General features: G+C 37.6%; 1 protein-coding gene across 5 annotated transcripts in view; it reads right to left on the bottom strand.

The window, feature by feature from the left end:
- Positions 1 to 15,910: 15,910 nt before the first annotated feature.
- phf21aa (PHD finger protein 21Aa) overlaps positions 15,911 to 20,652 on the bottom strand; it is a 310,619-nt gene continuing 305,877 nt past the window's right edge. For 4 of the 5 annotated variants that reach the window (XM_078220407.1, XM_078220411.1, XM_078220410.1 and 1 more), the window contains one exon: positions 17,353 to 18,483. In XM_078220407.1, the coding sequence (XP_078076533.1) occupies positions 18,265 to 18,483 (219 nt within the window). In that variant the 3' untranslated portion in view covers positions 17,353 to 18,264. Of the gene's footprint in view, positions 17,286 to 17,352; positions 18,484 to 20,652 lie in introns of those variants that run through there. The other variant, XM_078220409.1, reaches the window with a different exon arrangement.

Here is a 20,652-nt window from a genome sequence, read left to right as displayed (position 1 = left end):
GCAATTGTCCTTTTGGTACCTTGGTGAAGTAACAATCGTTCACATAGGAGCCCAGGGCGTGCTTGCAGGTTAATTGACTGCAGAGGGGAGTCCATCAGGCTGACAATTTTGCCCTTTCTCTCAATAGATGCTGAGAGCTACTATTATATCTCCACAGATGTGTGCAAAAATGATTGAATCATGTACATCCGAGATTCTATAAAGAGCTGCGTATCATTTAAAAGAAATAAATTAGTATCATACATATACTCGTCTTCAATTGATCATCTTGCTCTTGTGTAGCTTTTGTCGGAAGTGGCAAAGTGAAATAGGACGAAGTCTCACTCACACCACGGTTATTATGATAAATATGAAAACTACCAGCTCCTCATCTCAGGCAGTAGCTCAACAACAACTCTGGCAAACAAATTAGCTACCTGTTTCCTAAAGGAGAATGAAAAATGCATAATAAAATCTAACAAAATTATTTTATCACAAAAAATTGCTTCATAATTCTGGTTGAGAAATAAACTATGATGTGCACATTTGGTGTACAAGGACCTGAAAGGGAAGTGGGTTAAAGAATTATTTACTTATCTCTTCTGAAAAGAGTCAGTGATTCATTTTTTTCTGTGATCTGCATGAACAAATCGTAGCCAAATATACCATAATTATAACGAAGACCAAGAGGAAGTCATGATGAACTTAATATTCTAAAGCTCCCCAGATCTTAGGCATCCGATCTTTTCAGATTATAATACTGGAATCATATAATCAATGCTAGCGATGGTGCAGTTGCTACAATCTGATCCGAGACACCTTCATCTTAAGTGAAGGTGAAAGATGAGCGCCTAAGTGGATGGGAAAGGAGTCAACTAAATGTAACTTTTCCATCATACCCCACTTCAAATGCAGTTTGTAGCCAAGGTTGGCTTCTTTTCTCTCTGCACCATGTCCCAACTAAAAGGAAGATGAGAAAAAGCAGAGGAGGGCAGGAAAAGATTTAGGGACAGAGAATTATAGAATGACAACACTGAAGGCAACCATTCAGCCCATCATGCTAGTGCTAGCTCTTTGAAAGAGCTATCCATTTAAAGCCACTCCAATACCCTTTCCCCATAGCTTTGCAACTTTTTTCCTTTTCAAGTCTTTATCCAATTTCCTTTCGTAGGAACCAAAGAAATGTAAGATCAGGAGAGGAAAACAGCAATGGGAAAAGCAGAGTAAGGTAAGATAGAGAATATATTCTGACCCACCAGGAGGCTAACATATAAAGTATCTTCAGAGGTTTAACAAAATTGATTACATAATTAGCCTACAAACAATAAAATCCATATGTAAGCAAAGAGTGTACCACACTAACAGCTCTTTAGGCATTTCTGATCCACATTAGCACAATGGGAATATACCCCCATTGGGCATATGTGAACAGGGAAAGCAATAATTGTCAATATGTACATAGATCTTCCCAAACACAAGTAAAAATGTTATACAAAGGAGCACAATTGGTGCTGGGTTGTAATTTCCAGTAAAATTTATTTTGGCCACCATTTCCTCAGAGAAAAAAAACAAAATAAAAATAAGAAAAACAAAGAATACGTCATCCTAAAAATATTTCTGCTGGTTCAGGCTTACATCATACAAAAAGACATGGTCAAAACAGTCCAAAAAGCATCATGTGTACAATCTTTACTTAGCAAAGAATAAAATAAATACAAATTGATCCAAAAGGCTTCAGATGCATCTCAATTTTTGTCCTTTTTTGTTTTTCGTACAGCTATTATCTAGATACACCACTAATTAAAAATCACAATGGCTTTGAAACAGAAGGGAAGTGTGAGTAAATAAGAGGCATAAACGGCTAATAATCAGTCGGTGAAAGTGTAGAAATGAAAATTATTCAGCACAGGATCTTAAACAATATTAGAAAACAATTACATTAAAAAAGTCTGTTTGGTTTGCTGTGTCCTATCAAACCAACCTCAAAAAAATCTATACAATTTTCAAAAAGCTGAACACCACTATTTTACAATAAAATTAACACTGATAGTAAACCAGTGTTGTGATACATTTTACATAATTTGCAGCACATTCAAACAGTTCTAGTGTTTGTTTTGCTCTCCTAAATAGATTGATATAGTATGGTGCCACTTCCTCCTTTAATTATCTGCATTAAATCCGGAAGCATGAGTCAAATAATCTCAAAAGCATTTTTGCTCATTTTGTTTTCCTGTTTCATTTTGTTTGTTCCCCCCACCTTTTATATAGAGACAATAATAGGAGAGTAAAGGTACTGTGCATATGAGGTAAAAGTGTCTATTTTTAAAATATAACAAACGTAAACAGTTAGTTACTTTGTTAGGGGCTGATCTCCATAAGCCAACAGAATCAACACTTTCCAACCTACTGCTTTAAGGATATCTGGCTGTGAAAAAGGCTGACAGTGATTCCTGCTGCCGTTTTTTATGACTAACTAAATTCTAACTTGGTTGATGTGTTTTTTTTTTAAATTAAAGAAGGGAGATATACTGACCAACAACATGCAAATTGGTCAGTTAAACATTGTTTATAAAAGTACGATTCATCTCATCCCATGTGAATAGGGGATTTTTTTTTGGTCATTCACTGTTGGTTATGGTACATTCTCAACAAAAACTATCAGTCGGTGTTTCTTTTAAAAGGATATAATTCTGCATTATCTCAGGTCACATGCAGTCAATTACCATCAGTATTTTTGTTCCATAGAACAACTTGGAACAGAGAGCACCCCCTAACCCCATCACAAGCACTCGGGAATTAAGTGAACTGTTTAGTATGGTACTTGGTCCTTAAAGGCATAAAGGTCCAAGGTTGCATCTATGACCTGTGCAGGATAGTAACAAATACATTACAATTCACCATTGGGTAGAAAGAGCAAGTGGAAAAAAGGAGAGTGACGATTCTGGTTTTCATTAGCTGTGTAGTGACGACTTTTTGTTTTGTTGTGCAGGTGTGTATACGAGTGCCTGTCTGTATGCATTCTCGTTGCATGTTTTCGGTTTGCATGCATCTGGGTGCATGTGAATGTGTCTCAGGACATGTGCACGCTCATACATTTCTCTGCATGCATGTATGTACATCTGTATACGTGTGAACTATCAGGTACCGTTGTCAGCATGTGTGCTCTCATATCTGTGCACTGTGTACACTCACGTTTTGTTAGGGTGTGCACGTATCTGGGTGTCGGTGCATGGTTTTCTCATTTCTGCATATCTGTGTTGGGGTGTGTGTGCACATGCTTTCTCATGTCTGTGCATTATGGTGTGCATGATGTGGAGATGCCGGCGTTGGACTGGGGTAAGCACAGTAAGAAGTCTCACAACACCAGGTTAAAGTGGACTTTAAGCTGGTGTTGTGAGACTTCTTATTATGGTGTGCACAGGCTTCCTTGTGTATTTGAGTATGTTCAAGCAGACATTAGAAGACAGATCAGGCTCTTCCAAGTATGAATAACCTGCTGATATTTATTGTCCAGGCTCAAGAACTGCTCACGTGGGTGAGGTAAGCCCAGGGAATCCATGGAACTCCTAATCTTCATCTAATTCAGCACTTCCAGTAGCAAACAAAACTTAAAAGTGTTGCTGACTCTGGTGAGATAGGGTAAAATAATTCATCTCATATCATGTAGTATTGATCCATTTGTTCTTCAGGCTTGAGACTGGAATCTTTCCTATAAAGTCCTGAGAATTATTTACTCCCATCTACTTTATTCTATCCAAATATACAAAATGGAAAATGGATGGTGAAAAATATAACCTCGAGTGACCTGATAATTTCCAGATTAAACTTAAGAGGTAAATGATGCTTTCAGAGACCTTTTACCATCTAAGACAGGTTTCAAAAACAGTAATGGCAATTTTGAAAGCAAAGTTCTTCCTTTCATACAAGTTGGAATGCTTTTTATTTTGCCTGCTTTGGAGCACAGGCTGAATCTTGAGCATGGCTGTTTCAAGCAGCAGGAATCGACAACATAATATTCATAGACAAGCCTATTTTAACTTTTGTCCTACTAGTCTCAAAGAACAGGAAAAAATACCAGTGATGGCAAAATAATTTATAATTGAAAAAAAACAAGTATGTGCAGATTATAATGTACCATAGTTATACACCTTTCGAGAAAGGTTCAGCTTTTCTCTCTCTCTCATACACACAGTAAACAGATATAATACTGATGTTGGTTTCACCTCAATTCCAATTTACAGAAACTTAGGCTGCTGCCACTTACTCACTTTCTTGTTTAAAAGAACAAGACCAACAGCAAATGCAGAACAGAAAATGTGACAAGATATCTGGGGGCACTATGACAAAACGAGCAGTCAAATCCTTTAGCATACTGTTGATACTGTCACAGATAATTTGATTCAATGTTTCCTATCCTGTCAAGCTCAAAAATCATAAAAAGCAAGTAGATATTTTTTCATTCAGGGTCACTTTTTTGTGCTAACCATTGACTACTGCAGGGCAAGGAACGAATGTATCCGGTACATTGCTGGATTTTAAAATGAGAATAGAAATTGCCGGAAATACTCAGCAGGTCTGGTAGCATCTGTGGAAAGAGAAAGAGTTGATGATTCAGGCTTGTGACGGAGTTCTGCTAAAAGTGTCACTGACCCAAAACATTAACTTGTTTCGCTTGCCGCAGATGCTGAGTATTTCCAGCATTTTCTGCTGTCATTTCAGATTTTCAGCATCTGCTCTATTTTGCTATTGTATAGTATTTTAAAACCTTCTTTACCAGTAAAAGATTACTGTACAACGTTTAATTTAATAGGTTTTAATGATCACCTGAAAATCCTATGTATTTGGCTACAGAAATTGTAACAAAGGTTGACACCAGTTGATTGGTCAATAGTAGCTAAAGTTATTTTTTTATCAGTAGAGAACATTTTTGAAGGGCAACTTACTTAAATCAGTAGTAAGGGGTTTCATCAAAACAAGGATTGAATAGGTTGTAATTTCATTTCCAGCTGAATGAGCAAGATCACCGCTACATAGTAAATGTGATTCACAGTTGCCGTCTAACCAACCTTGCTCTATAACAGGCAAAAAGGTAGACAAGGATGCACTGATTCCTCCTCTCATCTAAGATGCCATAGTTTACTCCCAGTAAGAAGTCTCAGGTTAAAGTCCAACAGGTTTATTTAGAATCACGAGCTTTCAGAGCACTGCTCCTTCAACAGGTGAATGATGGAGCAGAGCTCCGAAAGCTCATAATTCCAAATAAACCTGTTGGACTTTAACTTGGTGTCGTGAGACTTCTTACTGTGTCCACCCCAATCCGGCATCTCCACATCATACTTTGTCCTGTAACATGGTTTGTGGTTTGAACACTACCCAAGGGAGGGGGAAAATATTGTTACAGATTAGAGAAAGATTGGGACTAGGGCCTCAAACATGTTCGCCAGTGCTTCTAAATCTAGGTGTCAAACCATTATTGCAGAATTACCCATTTATGAATTCAGGATCATCAATGAACTTTAGGAATAGTTAAACAGAAATAATAACACATGATTGAAGCAATGTCATTGAGGCAATCGTTAAATATTACATGAGCAGACTTAAATAAACAAAATATTTAAGTACAGCTAATGTTGAGAGAGCCACAATTGTCAGAAAATACATAATAACTATTCCTGTTTTTTAGTATTCTCCAAATATTGGGGATTCATGTACCAATACAACTTGTTTTCTTTTCTTATAAGGAAATAATCTACCTCAAATAAGCATGCACACAGGGAGACAAATCAATATGTGCACATTGGTTTTGCTAAGGTTTTTTTTGAAGGCTATACCTGCAGTCAATGGTAAGAAAAGTCCTGAGGATTCTTGATCCAAACATATGCTTAACGTAGGATCAAACTCTGTCACAAGATCAACAAAGCTAGGGCAATAAAACTGATTCCAGGTTTACACACAGTCACAAGCACGATTGGGCAAAGGTTCAGTTGTTCTATCAGCCTGCGATTTTTGCTATAAAATTGTCCACAACCTCCAGTTCTGGTGACTGATGCATAACTTAGACATGGGGAAAATCTTACACAAGCCACACCCTGGTTCATTCTTGACACTTAGTCAATATTGTAGAGGTTACTTGATGGCATGTGATCTAAAGCTAAAACTCTCACCCCATGACAAACCAGCCCAAATATTGGGTCAATGCAATTCACACTTAGGGCTACTCAGTCTGGAAATTTTAAAAATCTGAACAGCCCATTTGTGCTACACTATGGGTGGGATGCTCTTTCAGAGAGTCAGTGCAGACTCAAAAGGTCAAACGGCTTCCTTTTGCATCGTAGGGATTCTATGGTTCAATAATGCAGCTATGCAATTTATAAAATGTTCTAATGGCTAGATCTTGCACTGAGTTTTTAACTATTATTCTACTCTTATGCTTTTTTAAAAACCTTTTTAAAAAGTTTGAGATGCCATCCATCATGAATTATTTTGTAAGCTTTAATCAATGTAAATTATATTCCTCAAATTATAAAAAATAAAATTAGTGAACTGTATGCAAATAGATCCAGATTTCTTGGGTGTTTTGAATATATATATCTTTTTAAAAAGTACTGGATTCGCATTGTGGTATCCAGGACAATACCTCTTTCATCATAACTGAAGAGATTGATTTGCATACTTCAGCTCATTTTACAGTACAGTTGGGATCAGGTTTTGCTTTGCTAAATGTGGAGAGCAGGAGGAGAAAATAATGTGCAAGATATGTAGCATATATCTTATTATTTAATTAGTGCAACATCAGTTCTGTATAGCGCCAGCTCCATGTACACTTTAATAGAAGCAGCTTGCAGCGCTCAGCTGCAAGATTAGAAAATACACCGGACACACACACACTGTACAGATGAGGGAGGGAGAGGGGAAAGAGGATAAATGATAATTTGGTCTGATGCACCAATATTTCCCTCATAATTGACACAAAACAATATAAATATTTTTTCTCCCTCCCTTTTATGTGTTGTTGATTCTCAGTCTGGAGAGTAAGACAGCTGAAACTGTGGCTATAGTCTTTGAAGGGTGATTAAAATACCATTAGCATTTGCAATGCCTAGTTGGTCAAAAGACAGCTCCCTCCAATCCGGTTTCATCTTCTCATAGATGATTCAGCCAAAAGCTAAGTTTTTACTTTTGAGATTCCTCAAGAGCTAAATTCAGTTAAAATCAAACTTTTGTCTGTTAAATGAGCACCAGTGATGTAGCTACGGGAATCTCCCTTAATGGGCATAGCAATCCTCTATAGAAGGCACTCACTGATTCCCAGTGCAAATAAATCAATTAGGTTTTACTGGTTAAAAAGAATGTTACACACACGCTTTCTATAGCAAAGCAAGCTTCAAAATAGACTCCCAGTTTGGAAAAGAGATGATTTTTGTAGGTTTAAAAAATATTATCGGAACCTATGCTGTTGTTATATTTAGCTCAATCATAGCCATGAAAATAGACAGGATTTTCATGTTCATTTAGTTGAACTTGTGGAGAATACAAACTAAATCAATCTATTACATTATAATATTCAAAAATAATAAATAAGCAACCTTCAAAATCATACTATGAGCATGTGCGAATAATTAATGGACATACTTTCCCTTGCAGCAGGGTTCAATGATCCAGATCAAGGAAACTGGCCAAAGGTTCATGATTGTATATTTGATAAAATACTTGTTCTACTGAACTGCAGAGTTTAATGAAAGACAGGCAGATGGATCAGGCACTACAGCAAAGGAATTGGGAAAGATATGTTTGACACCAAAACATGACAACAAAGAGCACATTCATTTTACACAGTTTAATTTCATTACTCGAGAGGCTATATGGCTTACTTGGGACTCCTATACTTACATTCCTATTATTTCTACTTACCCGCATTCCCAGACTGATCCTCTGCAATTAATTACCCTCCAAAAGAGATTCCCACTGTATAGACAAACACCAGCTACTCTTGGAGAGCTCTCCTAATCTAATTTGCTTCTGGATTGGATTTCCACAATTTGCTGACTTGATTTACATTCATTGTATCACAGTGTTATTGTTAATGTGGCAGTGCTATAATCGATGTGATATATCCAGTCAATCTTACAAAATTTATTTCTGCTCATCCCCATTTGATTGGTTAAAAAAAATCTTTGGAAGTTAAAAGAGAGTACAGATACTTTGGCAGGAAGAATAGAAAAGCAACATATTTAAATGGGGAGAGATCTTAGAATTGTGGTACACAGGGATCTGGGTGTCCTGGTACATGAATCACAAAAGTCAATCTGCAGGTACAGCAAGTAATTAGGAAGGTAAATGGAATACTGATGTTTATTTTAGGGGAATGGAATATAAATATACGGAAATTCTGCTACAGTTGTACAAGGCTCTCGTGAACCAAATCTGGAGTAATGTGTACAGATTTAATCTCTTATTTAGGGAGGAATATAATTGTATTAGCAGTTCAGAGAAGGTTCACTTGACTGATTCTTGGGACGATGGGGTTATTTTATATGGAAAGGTTGGACAGGTTAGACCTGCGTCTATTGGAGTTATTGGAGTCATTGTATTGAAACATACAAGGGCCTGAGTGGACTGAGGATAGATGCTCAGAGAATGTTTTCACTGACAGGAGAGACTGGAACTAGGGGACATAGTTTAACAATTAGAGGGCTCTCATTTAAGATGGAGATAAGGAAACCCATTTTCTCTCATGGGGTTGTTAGTCTGTGGAATTCTGTTCTCTAGAGCAGTGGAGGCAGGGTCATTGAATATTTTTTGAGGTGTTGTGAAATAGTGTCTTTGACCAGGGATCAGAGATAGACAGGAAAGTAGAGATGTATGCTCATATGTACACGTGTGTTGTTTCTAAAACCAAGGAGATCTCCCAAATTTGAATATTCACAAACAAATCAATCTTTACAAACCCCTTTCTGCTCACTCTGCAAGCGTCGTTTCGTTGCAAGAAAAATTTACTTCCAACTCTGGAAAATGTAATCAACACTCAAACTATGGAGTGTATAACTCTAGTTACAAGAAATTAATGTGTATATTCAGAGTTGTGTTTGCTGTGCAAACATATCCCTTAAAGCAATAAAGAACAACGGCTGTGTCACTGAATAGTGTGTGATTAAGTCCGCAAACAAATAACCTGCTTAAATTACTCAATGCCTCTATGGGAAGTTAGGTTTTAAGTATGTGTGAGAGAGAGAGTTAGGATGTGGATTGGAAAGAAAGAACCCAAGAGTTTCTAAATAACCACAGGGCAGTTCTAATGTTTATCACTGATGGTCATGTTTCCTGGTGAGAAACAGATCAATGAAAGAGCAAATGCAATTGTCCATGCTGAGCAACTCTGCTCACTCACAGAGTTTGGCTGCCAATCCATGTTAATGATATGTGCACCATTTTTACATTTCACTAATCCTGATTCATTGTCATGCCTTAGTTTTCTCCTGGTTTAAGCATGCAACTTAACTGCACAGATCATTAGTAAACTTTCCACTACCTGTCCATCCAAAACTATTCTACCTGCTGCAGAATTGGCTTGGAATATAAGAAGTCTCATTACAAGTCTATTCCTCTAGATCTCATTAATGTGCTAGTTGGGGGCTGGTCAATTACAATCTACAGTACGCCGAACTTGATCAACTTGTCTTACTGAGTCTGCTATAGCAATTCCCAGTCTTGCATTGCTGAGTACACCATCTTGGAGCCAAAGTGAAGCTGTTGACTGATTTTCCACAAAAGTTTGTAAAAATAATTAAAACCTGGTTTGGGGTTCAGATTAGTAGTTGGTGCATCTCTGGCATTGGCCCAATGCTGTGTTACTCATCATAAAACAGATAGAAATAACGTTCTAAAAATAACATTTTATTTTCTAAAACAAAAATCCCAAGGAGGGCAAGAATGGAAAACAGATCATTAATAGAGCCACATTTTCAATGCTCTGGAGAGGGCATGCTGGAAAGGAATCACTGTTGCATTATCCTCTACAATCATTCCAGTAAAATGGATAGGTTCAGATTTCTAGCTCATGTCAATGTAACATTTTTGAATGTAAAATACCAGTACAATATCAGTGGGATAGATATACCTCTCTCAATGCACATGCACAAGACTTATCTTCACCGTAACCCAATATAACTTCCAAGCCTGCCTCATTCCCTTAGAAGATACTGACTCAGGTAGACATATAGTTCCATTAGGCACCTGCTGACTACCTGTAGTTTTCACAAGTGGGCATTTTTCACGTGAGCCAGACAATGAATGTCAGCAGGTTATTTGACCGCAGCAAAGAGGAGGCTACTTTCAGAATCATAAACTCTTGCACTAGTATTGATCCAGCTCTGAAAAGTTATATGGACTCCTCGGTTAAATGTCTTTGGACAATCTTCCAGCTAATTGTCAGAGTTCAGACTCAATAGACTTCAACAATCGCTTGAAGTTGGGTGTAAGTAGTTGATTTTTAGAAAACTAGAATGACATGAGAGAAACATCAAAATGATCCCAATTGAAAGGATTGCAAAAATATTCATCCAACACCATACACATCATTGCTAATTTGAAATAGATTTGTTCTTCTTTTACTACCGCCCCCTCTCCAACCCACCTCCCCCCCCACCCCGCCCAAAAGGCAATCATCCACAGTCCTTGTTCAAGCCTTCATTCTTTACATATTTTCCTAGTTAATTAGGGCCATCAGCAGGTTGCCACAGTAAAAAAACAATTACATAGCAGAACCAGGTCCTTCCAGTCTTTTCATCTGTCTAAACTGAGGACACTCAAATTAAACGTATTGGTCCCACATGGGTAGGGTTCAAGAAAGTGGCTCACCATCACCTTCTCAAGGGAAATTATGGATGGGCAACAAATGTTGCCCTTGCCAGCAGCACCCTTCCATGAAAGAATTAGCCAATAGCCACATACAGCTCCACGTTGTCTTTGGGTATGTAATCTCAATAGTTACGTGCATAATGTTTGCAGATGCATTTGTTAGGAAAATGGCGTTACGAAAAGCGGAATATTTTTAAATTGTTGTGGGTGATTTACTTCCTTGGTTACTGAACTGAGTTAGATGCTTCTAAGTACATATACACCTGCAAAGCATGTGTGAATGAAAGATGTTTTATGCTAAAATTAGTGCACCTTGCTAAACAGTGTTATGTGGCCACATTTGTGGCTAGTCAATAATATCTATTGGACAACAGTACCCGGAATGTATGTGGAACGGAATTCAAGGACTATGAGTTGATTATTTGATAATAACATTGTCATGAGAATCAATGGGGTTCCCAACATTTGAATTGTTAAACAGATGCTGTTAAACTAGAATGTACAGTCTATTAAATGTTAATCAAGATCCCAAGGGAAATTCCTGATGAGTGAAACATATTAGATACAAGCCCCAAGTGAAAACTCTCCTGACCAGGGTAGCAGTGTGCAGATTGTCAGAAAAACCATGCACCAGAGCATGTGAGTTATGTTAATACAATACCAATAACAGGCCAAGCTGCAGGTCTAAATACATGGATGAAGAAATATAATGGGTAATAGTACTTAGCTGGGATCAACGTTCTCAAAACTGCAGGGCTCCTGCGTCGGCCACGCACAAGTTAGCTTCTTTAAGTTACCGCACGAGTAGCCATGCAAAAAAAATTTAAAAGCCCACCCACTTACACACATCAGCTGCAAAAACAAATAGTAGGTTGGTTGGGATACTTAATCAGCAGGTCTGGTACATGGATATGCTGAAATTTTACCCTGCCCATTAAGAAATGGCACAGTGTGTCTAATCTATTGAAGTAGACACACCTTAGACCTGCAAACTGAGATCAGGTGTTCCCTGCACAGAAAAGGCAAAATGATAAATCAAACATTGCTACTTTCTCAGATAAACTATATTGTATGAAATAGTTTGAGCTTGTTGTATTACTCAGTATTAGGCACAATTCTGATCTCCATATTGTAAAATGGATAAAGGGGTGGAGAATATGCCAAAAAAGGATTTACAAGGATTACATCAGAACTGATGCACTATAACTATCAGAAAAGACTGAACAACTTGGGGCTTTGGGGTGGAGAGGAGGTAAAGGCCTATGAGTGACCTCTGAAAGAACAAAGGGATTAGATAGATAGGGTTGACATTTAGAAAATGGTGCCACTTAACCGGGAGTCCAAAACTAGGAATTAACGTAAGGTAGCCATTAATATATCTAATTAGGGAGAAACTTCTTTAACTAGAGTAGTTAGAATGTGGAACACATCACATGGAGTAAATGAGGTGAACAGCACACATGCGTTTAAGGGGAAGCTAGTCAAGTACAAGAGGGGGAATGGAGTGGTGAGCTATGTTAATATGACTAGGTGATGTTCAGTGAGAAGAGGTTTATGTGCAACATAAACACCAACACAGACCAATTTCTGTGCTGTAGATTCTTTGTAATGATTTAAAGGTTAGCTGATACAAGTATAGCATTTCGGTGCATTTACCCATGCCATACATTGTGATGAGATACAAAGGCAGGGAAGAAAATACGTTATACCTGATGTGTTATGCAGCTGAGACACCCTGGAGATCCCCAGATGTTTTGGTCTCTAAAATAAGGCACAGGGTTCTGTATGTACTAATAGAAAGAGAGGTAATGTACTTCCTATTCATCATATGGAGAAACTAAGGAATGTTAACCATCTAATACTGTTAGCAGTTTCTGCTAAATGCTGTAGTACAGTTATATTCTGCTTACTAAGTTTATTGTCATGCGATTTGGGAAGAAATATTAATCCATATATTCCAGTAACGGATTGATTAACTGTGGCATTATGGCAGATGGCATTGCTATGTTTAGTTGGGTTGTGACAAACACCCTACCTATGTCATCTAGATAGGAGAACTGCAGGCAACCTGGTTACTATGTGGATGGGAAAAACAAACCTGATTGGTGAAAAATGGACATTATCCAAAATGGACCGATTACACAATGAAATAAATATATTCATGCATTCTTTAGAAAAGTGGCTGGTGGGAGGGAAGGAGATAGTTGTCTTTAGTGCAGATTAGTGGCATAGCTGTGTTATTTGCAAATTCCACACAAGACAAAGCCCAAACCAGGTAATCTTGCACCTTAATATTGAGAACATAATTGTAAAAGACATGTTACATACAGATAAAGTATTACATGGTGCAGATTACTGTCCACAAGAAGATACTGAACAGGAATACTGGTTCTCTGTTGATTCTGTTGAATAACCTGATTCTCTACCTGCAGAGTAAAGAGTATGGTCACAAAACATTGCACAGTGACTAATGCTTAAAGAATACTGAAACATTATATTGGCACTGCATAGTTGTAGCCCCTATGTGATATAGGACAACCCTTACTGTATAATCTGACCACAATTGCTTGTTACACAGAAGCAGTGCAAGATGCACCTTTATTGTTGGCAGAAAAGGAATCCTAACATGCTTTCATTTAAGATTAAAACGCAATTGGAATTTTCACCAGCAACGACGAAGCAGAACTCAAGAAACCTCTGCCAAGTGGGTAACTGAGATAAAATGATTTCTCTTTTTAACTGCTTTCTAAACAGTGTTAAACACCACACAAGATAAAGGTAACATCGCCATTAAATACCACCATGTTTGTTTGGATGAGCGATGTGTTGTTTATGGCCATAGTAAAAGCTTGAAATGGAAAAAGTATTTTGACATGCTAATGTGCTGATTGACCATGCCACTTCATCCATCCCAGCTGGACAGGCTGTTAGCCGAAGGCTGGATGTTTCTGAAAATCAATGAAGTTAGATGTGCTTCAAATATGGCACGAGGGAACGTGTTCAAATAGACATTGTAGGTTGAAGTTGTGTCAAACTGTCCAAACTCATAGCAAAGCAAATAATAGAGGCTGGAAATCTGAAATACAAACAGAAAAAGCGAGAAGAACTTGGCCTCATTGCTAGGTAGAGCTAATTTTTCAAATCTTATGATATTTTTGTCATGCTGAACAACATTTCCTTTAACTCCACTCACTTCCTCTAAAATATGTTGCTATGGGAGCCCACAATCCAAGCTATGCCTGACATTTTGTAGGATATGTTGAACATTCTTCACTCCGATGCCTTCCTTGACTTTTTCCGGTGCACAGATGAAGACCTTTTCTTGTGTGGACTCTATTCTTGCCGAGCTGGATTTATACATTTTGATTCTAAATTCCACCCTCCCTTCCCTTGTGGTCCATCTCTGACTCATACTTTATCTTCCTCAACCCCTCTAACTCTACCTCCAGGAATAAACTGCTAACAATTTCGACTACATCGATTCCCACAACTACCTTGATTATAATTCTATTTCACTTCTGGTAAACCTTCCATTCTCCTCTCCCAGTTTTGCAGTCTTCATCAGAAAACAAAAATTGGTTCAGACAAAGGGTTTCGCAATCAAAAATATTAATCCTATTTCTACAGATGTTGCCTGATCTGTTGAGAGTTTACAACATATTTGTTCATATGTCTGCAATTCTCTGCAATACCCCCAAGTGATATTATGTCTTTGTTTATAGGTTGTAAAAGTTTGATTAATCAACTGTTTAAATCTGGTGAACAGTCTTTCAAAGTATGCAACTGTTGCTGAAAAGACTTGATTAATAATTTCTCTAAATATCCTTTTACCTCAATTTCTGAAAGATATCATAGGATCTTGTACAAGTGGTTTGTTTAATTGTGATTTTTTTCCCCAAATTTCACGCATTATACTGGACTGTTCAATGTCTCATTTGCACTGCTTGCTTCTCTCAGCAATTCTATTCAATACTGGAAACACTCAACAGATCGAGCAACATCAGTCAGGAGGGAAATAGCTAACGTTTCAGGTTGAAGAGATTTCATCTGTACTTGTTAAAGATGTAAAGGCTTTAAGCAAGTAAGACAGGAATAGGTGGGGAAGGGGGAAGAACAAAATTAAAGTTCTGTGACAGGATGGAAGATAGGAGAGATATGACAAAAATGTTGATGCTGCAAGGCAAAAGATGATGGTAATGAGATTAATGTTCATGAACAAACTTGTTTATTCAATACTTTAGCCTCATGAAAAATGTTGAGCATTGCTGATATACTACCTGCCACAAGTGATGCAGGTTCTGTGCATTATACAGGCACAAGGTAACAAGGAGGGAGGGGTTAGGTTGGGAGGAGAAGATGGATTAGTTGTCTATTTCCCATATATGAATGCAAGTTGTTTCTGTTGTATCAGATCCAGTTTCATTTCATAGCAAATGCAGGTTCATTGACAGAAACTGTTAAGCATGATTGAATTGCAACAACTGGGAGTTATATTCACAAGTTTAAAAAAAATCACTGCTCAAAAGCAAAACAAATTTTTCTGAAATATACAAATTTCAACTGGAACCTTAGATGCAGCTGTCTGCTACTTTTGGTCTGAACATGATTATGGTTTTTCTTTTCCAATTTTACACCTCTAGTCCTTTCCATAGAGTATTAGACACCACTGACCCAAGCAAGTTGCATCCTTATGCATTAGCCTAGGCAGTGAATGACTATGGAGGACATTGTAGTCAAGCCATAGTCTGTAGGTTTCTAATGCCTGCATGGTTATGCTTTCCAAGAGAAAGCATTGGTGATTAAAAGGTAGGAATTTTACCTGATTTTCCTTTCCTTAGAGGTATCAAATACTGTAGCACAGCCTTCAACAACTGATTTCTCTAGCACCATTCATTAACTTAGCATAAACCTCTGAACTAAAACACTAGTTTTACCAAAAAAGTCATCTGGAAGGCTTCTGGAAAGTATTCTGAATGAATAAACTGTAAAGTTAGTTTACTTCAATGATCAACAATGAGATAACTGAAATTAATAGGTGGTGAAGAGCTGACAATGAGCTGCAAAAGCTATTGACTCGAGTGGTTACTGAAGATAACTTTAATGAAAGATGGTTTGAGAACATTAGCAAAGCATGCTGATCAATTTATAGCCTTAAATTCAGGGCCAGCTGTTTATTACTATATATTTGACATACAAAAATTGTGCTGTAAAAAGTGGTATCGTAATGCAGGAGGAGGACTAAATATGATTATAACATAGGAATGGAAGGTACATGGCATATTTTATATTTTTTCTGGCAACAGGTCAGGGATGAGCTAATCTTGATACATCCATGATTAGGACCCCGACCAACGTCAGCAGGGAAACATCATCAACAAAAACGCACTATGGTCGAACTTAAGTGGAAATATTTATCAGCTCATTGCAGTTATCAACTGCTAGATATTTAAAGTCAACTTTGAAACAAATTCATCACGTACCAAATCTTTAATTTGAATATCAGTTTCTAGCTTCCTACTTAACTAGGCATCTTGATGGATGAACTGGCACAGTCCTAAAAAAGCAATGAGACACCTGCAATACTGCACTGTCCTGGTTGAAAAGAAAAGGGAGAGTGAGTATGCATGTGGGAGCGTTGAGGGAAGTACCAATATCAAGGGGATAGAGAATAAAGAAAAACAGAAAGATTTTGATTTACATTCAGAAATGTTTCTGCAACCATTTTCATTTATTTAAATTACTATTTCAGTTCTCACCAGCAATCATTTGGTTGCCAACTAATTTTGAAAGAACTTTCAGCTTTTGGTTTTGAGACAGTTTTCTTTGTTAGCCTGGTGTTTTTTTTTTTAAATCACTTGTGCTGAATATCAATTCTATTAAAAATATCTTTAATGAGTTATGTTCCAGAATTGGGTTAAAAACATTGTAAAAGACCATCACTAAATAACAACAGAATATTGTGAGTGTATCTAGATGAAACCCTCCCTATCTTCACGGCCTTGCCAAAGACCCTGTTCTGTATATGTACCATTGTAAAGTTGGGCAGGGATCAATAAGGAAAACTAAATTCCCCGCATAACTGATTTAGAAGAAACTCATCATTAATAGTCTCTTCCATCTGCACATCGTTTGGCTAATAATTACAAATGTAAGTATAAATGGCTGAAATTTTCACCTGGTGCCAAATGTAAAGGCAAGCACACCCTGATATGTGAGATAAGTACAACCAACATTAAATATTAATGCAAAGATAATATAAATTTCCATTCTGGCTGTACTTGCACAATAGACAACAGACTTTTGCATTCTTTACACAACTGATGACCTATGACCATTTTACTTAACTGATCTTGTTACCTGTGACCTTCAATCCACTTTTCGAAAAGATGGAAATAGTAAGAACTGTAAAACTGTTCCAGTATATTCCCCAGTAAACTGAAGATCATTCCCTGCAGGTTCAATATAGAAGCATTTGGCAGTTCAGACGATAACAGATTTGTGTTTTTTTTTCTTTTTATATATACACAATTTTTAATATATGTGTGTGTGTGTGTGTGTATATATATATATTTATATATACAGAATCTGCTCAATTTCTAACACTTTGTTTTCTATAAATCACCTCGTTAGGAAATAAAAGCACTCAACAGTTCACTTGATCTAATTTCTGTAACACTAGGAAGACCTGAATATTTCCCTAAGCTTTAAAAACCCAAAAATCTCAGGACAAATTCAGTCTGTCCCTTTTATGTCTTTCCAGTGCCCAAGACACTGAAAAACTTACTTGCACAATGAACAAGCACATTACTTTTTTTTAAATTAAAAAAGAAATACTCTTCATCATAAGCCATGCATGGTTTTGGTGCCACCGCCTACCAATCCCAATAATAAACCTACATTTCTGTTTTTTGTATTTAAAATAAGAGGAGAATCTCTGTACATTGTGCTGTGTTCATTACACAATGTACCTGTCTCTGTCTATACTTTTGATTCAACCTTCACGGCTTCAGTCAGTCAATGATTGCTACCGCTTTGTCCTCATGCCTCCGACCCTTTCCATTCCACACATTTTTTTTCCATCTTGTTGCATTGTCTAAATGTCTGCTATTCTGCTCAAGTAATCCTGGACTTGGGAATTGTGAGAATGCAATTCAAGCCCAGGACAGCTCACTAAGTTTCTGCCATTGTTTTCTACCTATTTCCCTGAAGAGTAGACAAACTTAAAACCAAACTGGTGGCAGCAGGCACACACTGGTATTTTCACTTGGCTTGATGCTGGTCCTTACCCAGCTGGTACTCCCAATATGGATCTAAAAGAACACAATCCAGCACAGAATCCCCCTTAAATTGGCAAATCAGGAACCACCTGTCACAATTTTGTTCCCAGAAAGGTTTACAAGTTCTACAGAATCCAGCCCTTTCTTTCAGCTACTTGGTCTCCGAGTTACTGTCACAGTTCACTGGTGAAGATGCAGTGGTGGGGGAGTTCATGCAGTCTGTGGGGTTGTTGATCGCCTCATCTGTCAGTGTGGCATTTTTTGAGAGTTGTATACCCTGGATCAGGTGGATAAGCCGTTTCACTTTTTCCAACGAAGACTGCATATCTTTTTGCCGGGCAAGTAACGTGTTCTTGGTCTCCATACATTTCTAAAGAAAAGAAAAGTTTATTTTAGTGTAATCATTTCTGAATGCTACTTAAAACAAAATTCAATTCCACTTCTATTCCCCATATAATCTTTCAATTCCAATATCCAGGTTTGGGGGACTCCATATTAGCTCTCATACCGGTCTTTGAAAATGACCCCAATTATGGCAGATGCAATTCACTGGCAATAAATGTGAGGTTGTCAATTTCATTAAAAAAGTGATAATTATACTTTGAATGGAAGAAAGTTGGCTACCATACAAGAGCAGAGGGATTTGGTGGTAAAGGTTCACAAGACATTAGAGGCAGCATGTCAAGCCAATAAGGTCACAAAATTAATGGAACATTGGGTTTATGAAAAGAGGAATAGAATTTAAAGACTTAAGATTAGCTAGAAAACCTTATGCAGCTTTGGGCTCGATCCTACAGAAAGGATGTTGCAGCAATATAGACAATTCTGTGTAAATTCATCAGGATGTTGTCTAGTACTTGAAAATACAAATGCAAAAACAAACTTGAAAAAATGGGATGTTCTTTACTGGAGAGACGATATGTGGTAATTTGATGCTGTAGTTATTTTTTTCATGAGACAAAGGTTTAATTAAATCATTTCTGAATTTACATATTTAATCTCGTTATATGTAATTTCATGATTCATGTGATGTGCGGGTTAGGTTGATTGGCTATGTTAAATGTTTGCTAGTTTCAGGGGGATTAGCAGGGTAAATACGTGGGGTTATGGGGAAAGGCCGGAGCGGGATTGTTGTTGGTGCAGACTCGATAGGCCAAATAGCCTTCTTCTGCACTATGATTCTATATGTTTTAGGAATATAACTTTTAGTTTGAGTATTGAAAATTTTGAGAGTGTTAAGACAAATGGAAACATCTAGTTTGGATATTTGGTAAATTAATTTAGTGTAATTGCAATTCAAAAGGTGACTTACGTTTATTTAATAAAGCCAGAATTGGAATTGGAAGGGGTGACCCCTCTGAGTTTGTGATGGGGACAACAAGTCTGCAGCTGTCTCAATAAGGGGTGAAATTTTCTCCAGATCAAAGAAGCGTTTGAAAGCAACTGGTAACCAAGGGAAGGTCCAAAGTTGGAGATAATGATTTTAATCTTCACTCAACCATCCCAGGTGTGCCACACTGGCATGGCATGGATAGACTGCAGGGAGTTTTGTTTAGTTTAAAATTTTAATCTCTCGGATTTCTCACAGAAAGACAAATGAAGTTAATCTGGAAGCAGCTTTGAGACAAGTTGAGAATCTGCCAGGAACTGTAGACAGTAGTTGAGAGTCATCAGAAGCAAAGGGTGTCACTAAGCAAGAGTGCAGTGAGGCCCATGCTTGAGTTGAGGTGTCCACAATCATGAAGTGTTTAAGAGAATTGAAGGGCCACCTAGCTGGATGCTCATGGAAGAACCCCAAGAGAAATCTGAGAGGGAACTGAGAAGAGTCAAAATGATTATATGAAAGCTGTGGCACAGCTTGGTTTGATGCCAGACGTGAAGGAACCCTCAAGATCCTGTAAAGCCTAGGGAAACAATTGGGTGGAAATAAAAATACGTGAAGTGGTCTGTTGCGATTTTTGGATTTAAAGTATTTACAAGATATAGTGTTGTTAGTAGGACGCGTTTTGTTTTATTTTTGTACAATAAAACCTTTGATTAAAATGTAAATTTTTGGCACAATTCTTGATTTGATTCATTATTGTCACATGTATTGGGATACAGTGAAAAGTATTCTTTCTGGCGCACTGTACAGACAAAGCATACTGTTCATAGAGTACACAGGGAAGAAGGAAAGGAGAGAGTGCAGAATATAGTGTTACAGTCATTGCTAGGGTGGAGAGAAAGATCTACATAAGATAAAGTATGTCCATTCAAAAGTCTGATGGCAGGGAAGAAGCTGTTCTCGAGTCAGTTGGTGCGCAATCTCAGACTTCTGTATCTTTTTTCCTGACAGACGGTGGGAGACTGCGTGGGATCCTTTATTATGCAGGCTGCTTTTCTGAGACAGCAGGAAGTGTAGACGGAATCAATGGATGGGAGACTGATTTGCGTGATGGATTGGGCTACGTTCACAAAGAACAATACAGCACAGGAACAGGTCCTTCAGCCCTCCAAGCCTACGCCAATCATGATGCCTGCCTAAACTAAAACCATATGC

Source organism: Mustelus asterias, chromosome 9 (genome assembly GCF_964213995.1).
Source record: "Mustelus asterias chromosome 9, sMusAst1.hap1.1, whole genome shotgun sequence".
Classification (NCBI taxonomy): Eukaryota; Metazoa; Chordata; class Chondrichthyes; order Carcharhiniformes; family Triakidae; genus Mustelus; species Mustelus asterias.
Note: the sequence above shows the minus strand (reverse complement) of the source record. Positions and strands in the feature narration are given on the sequence as shown.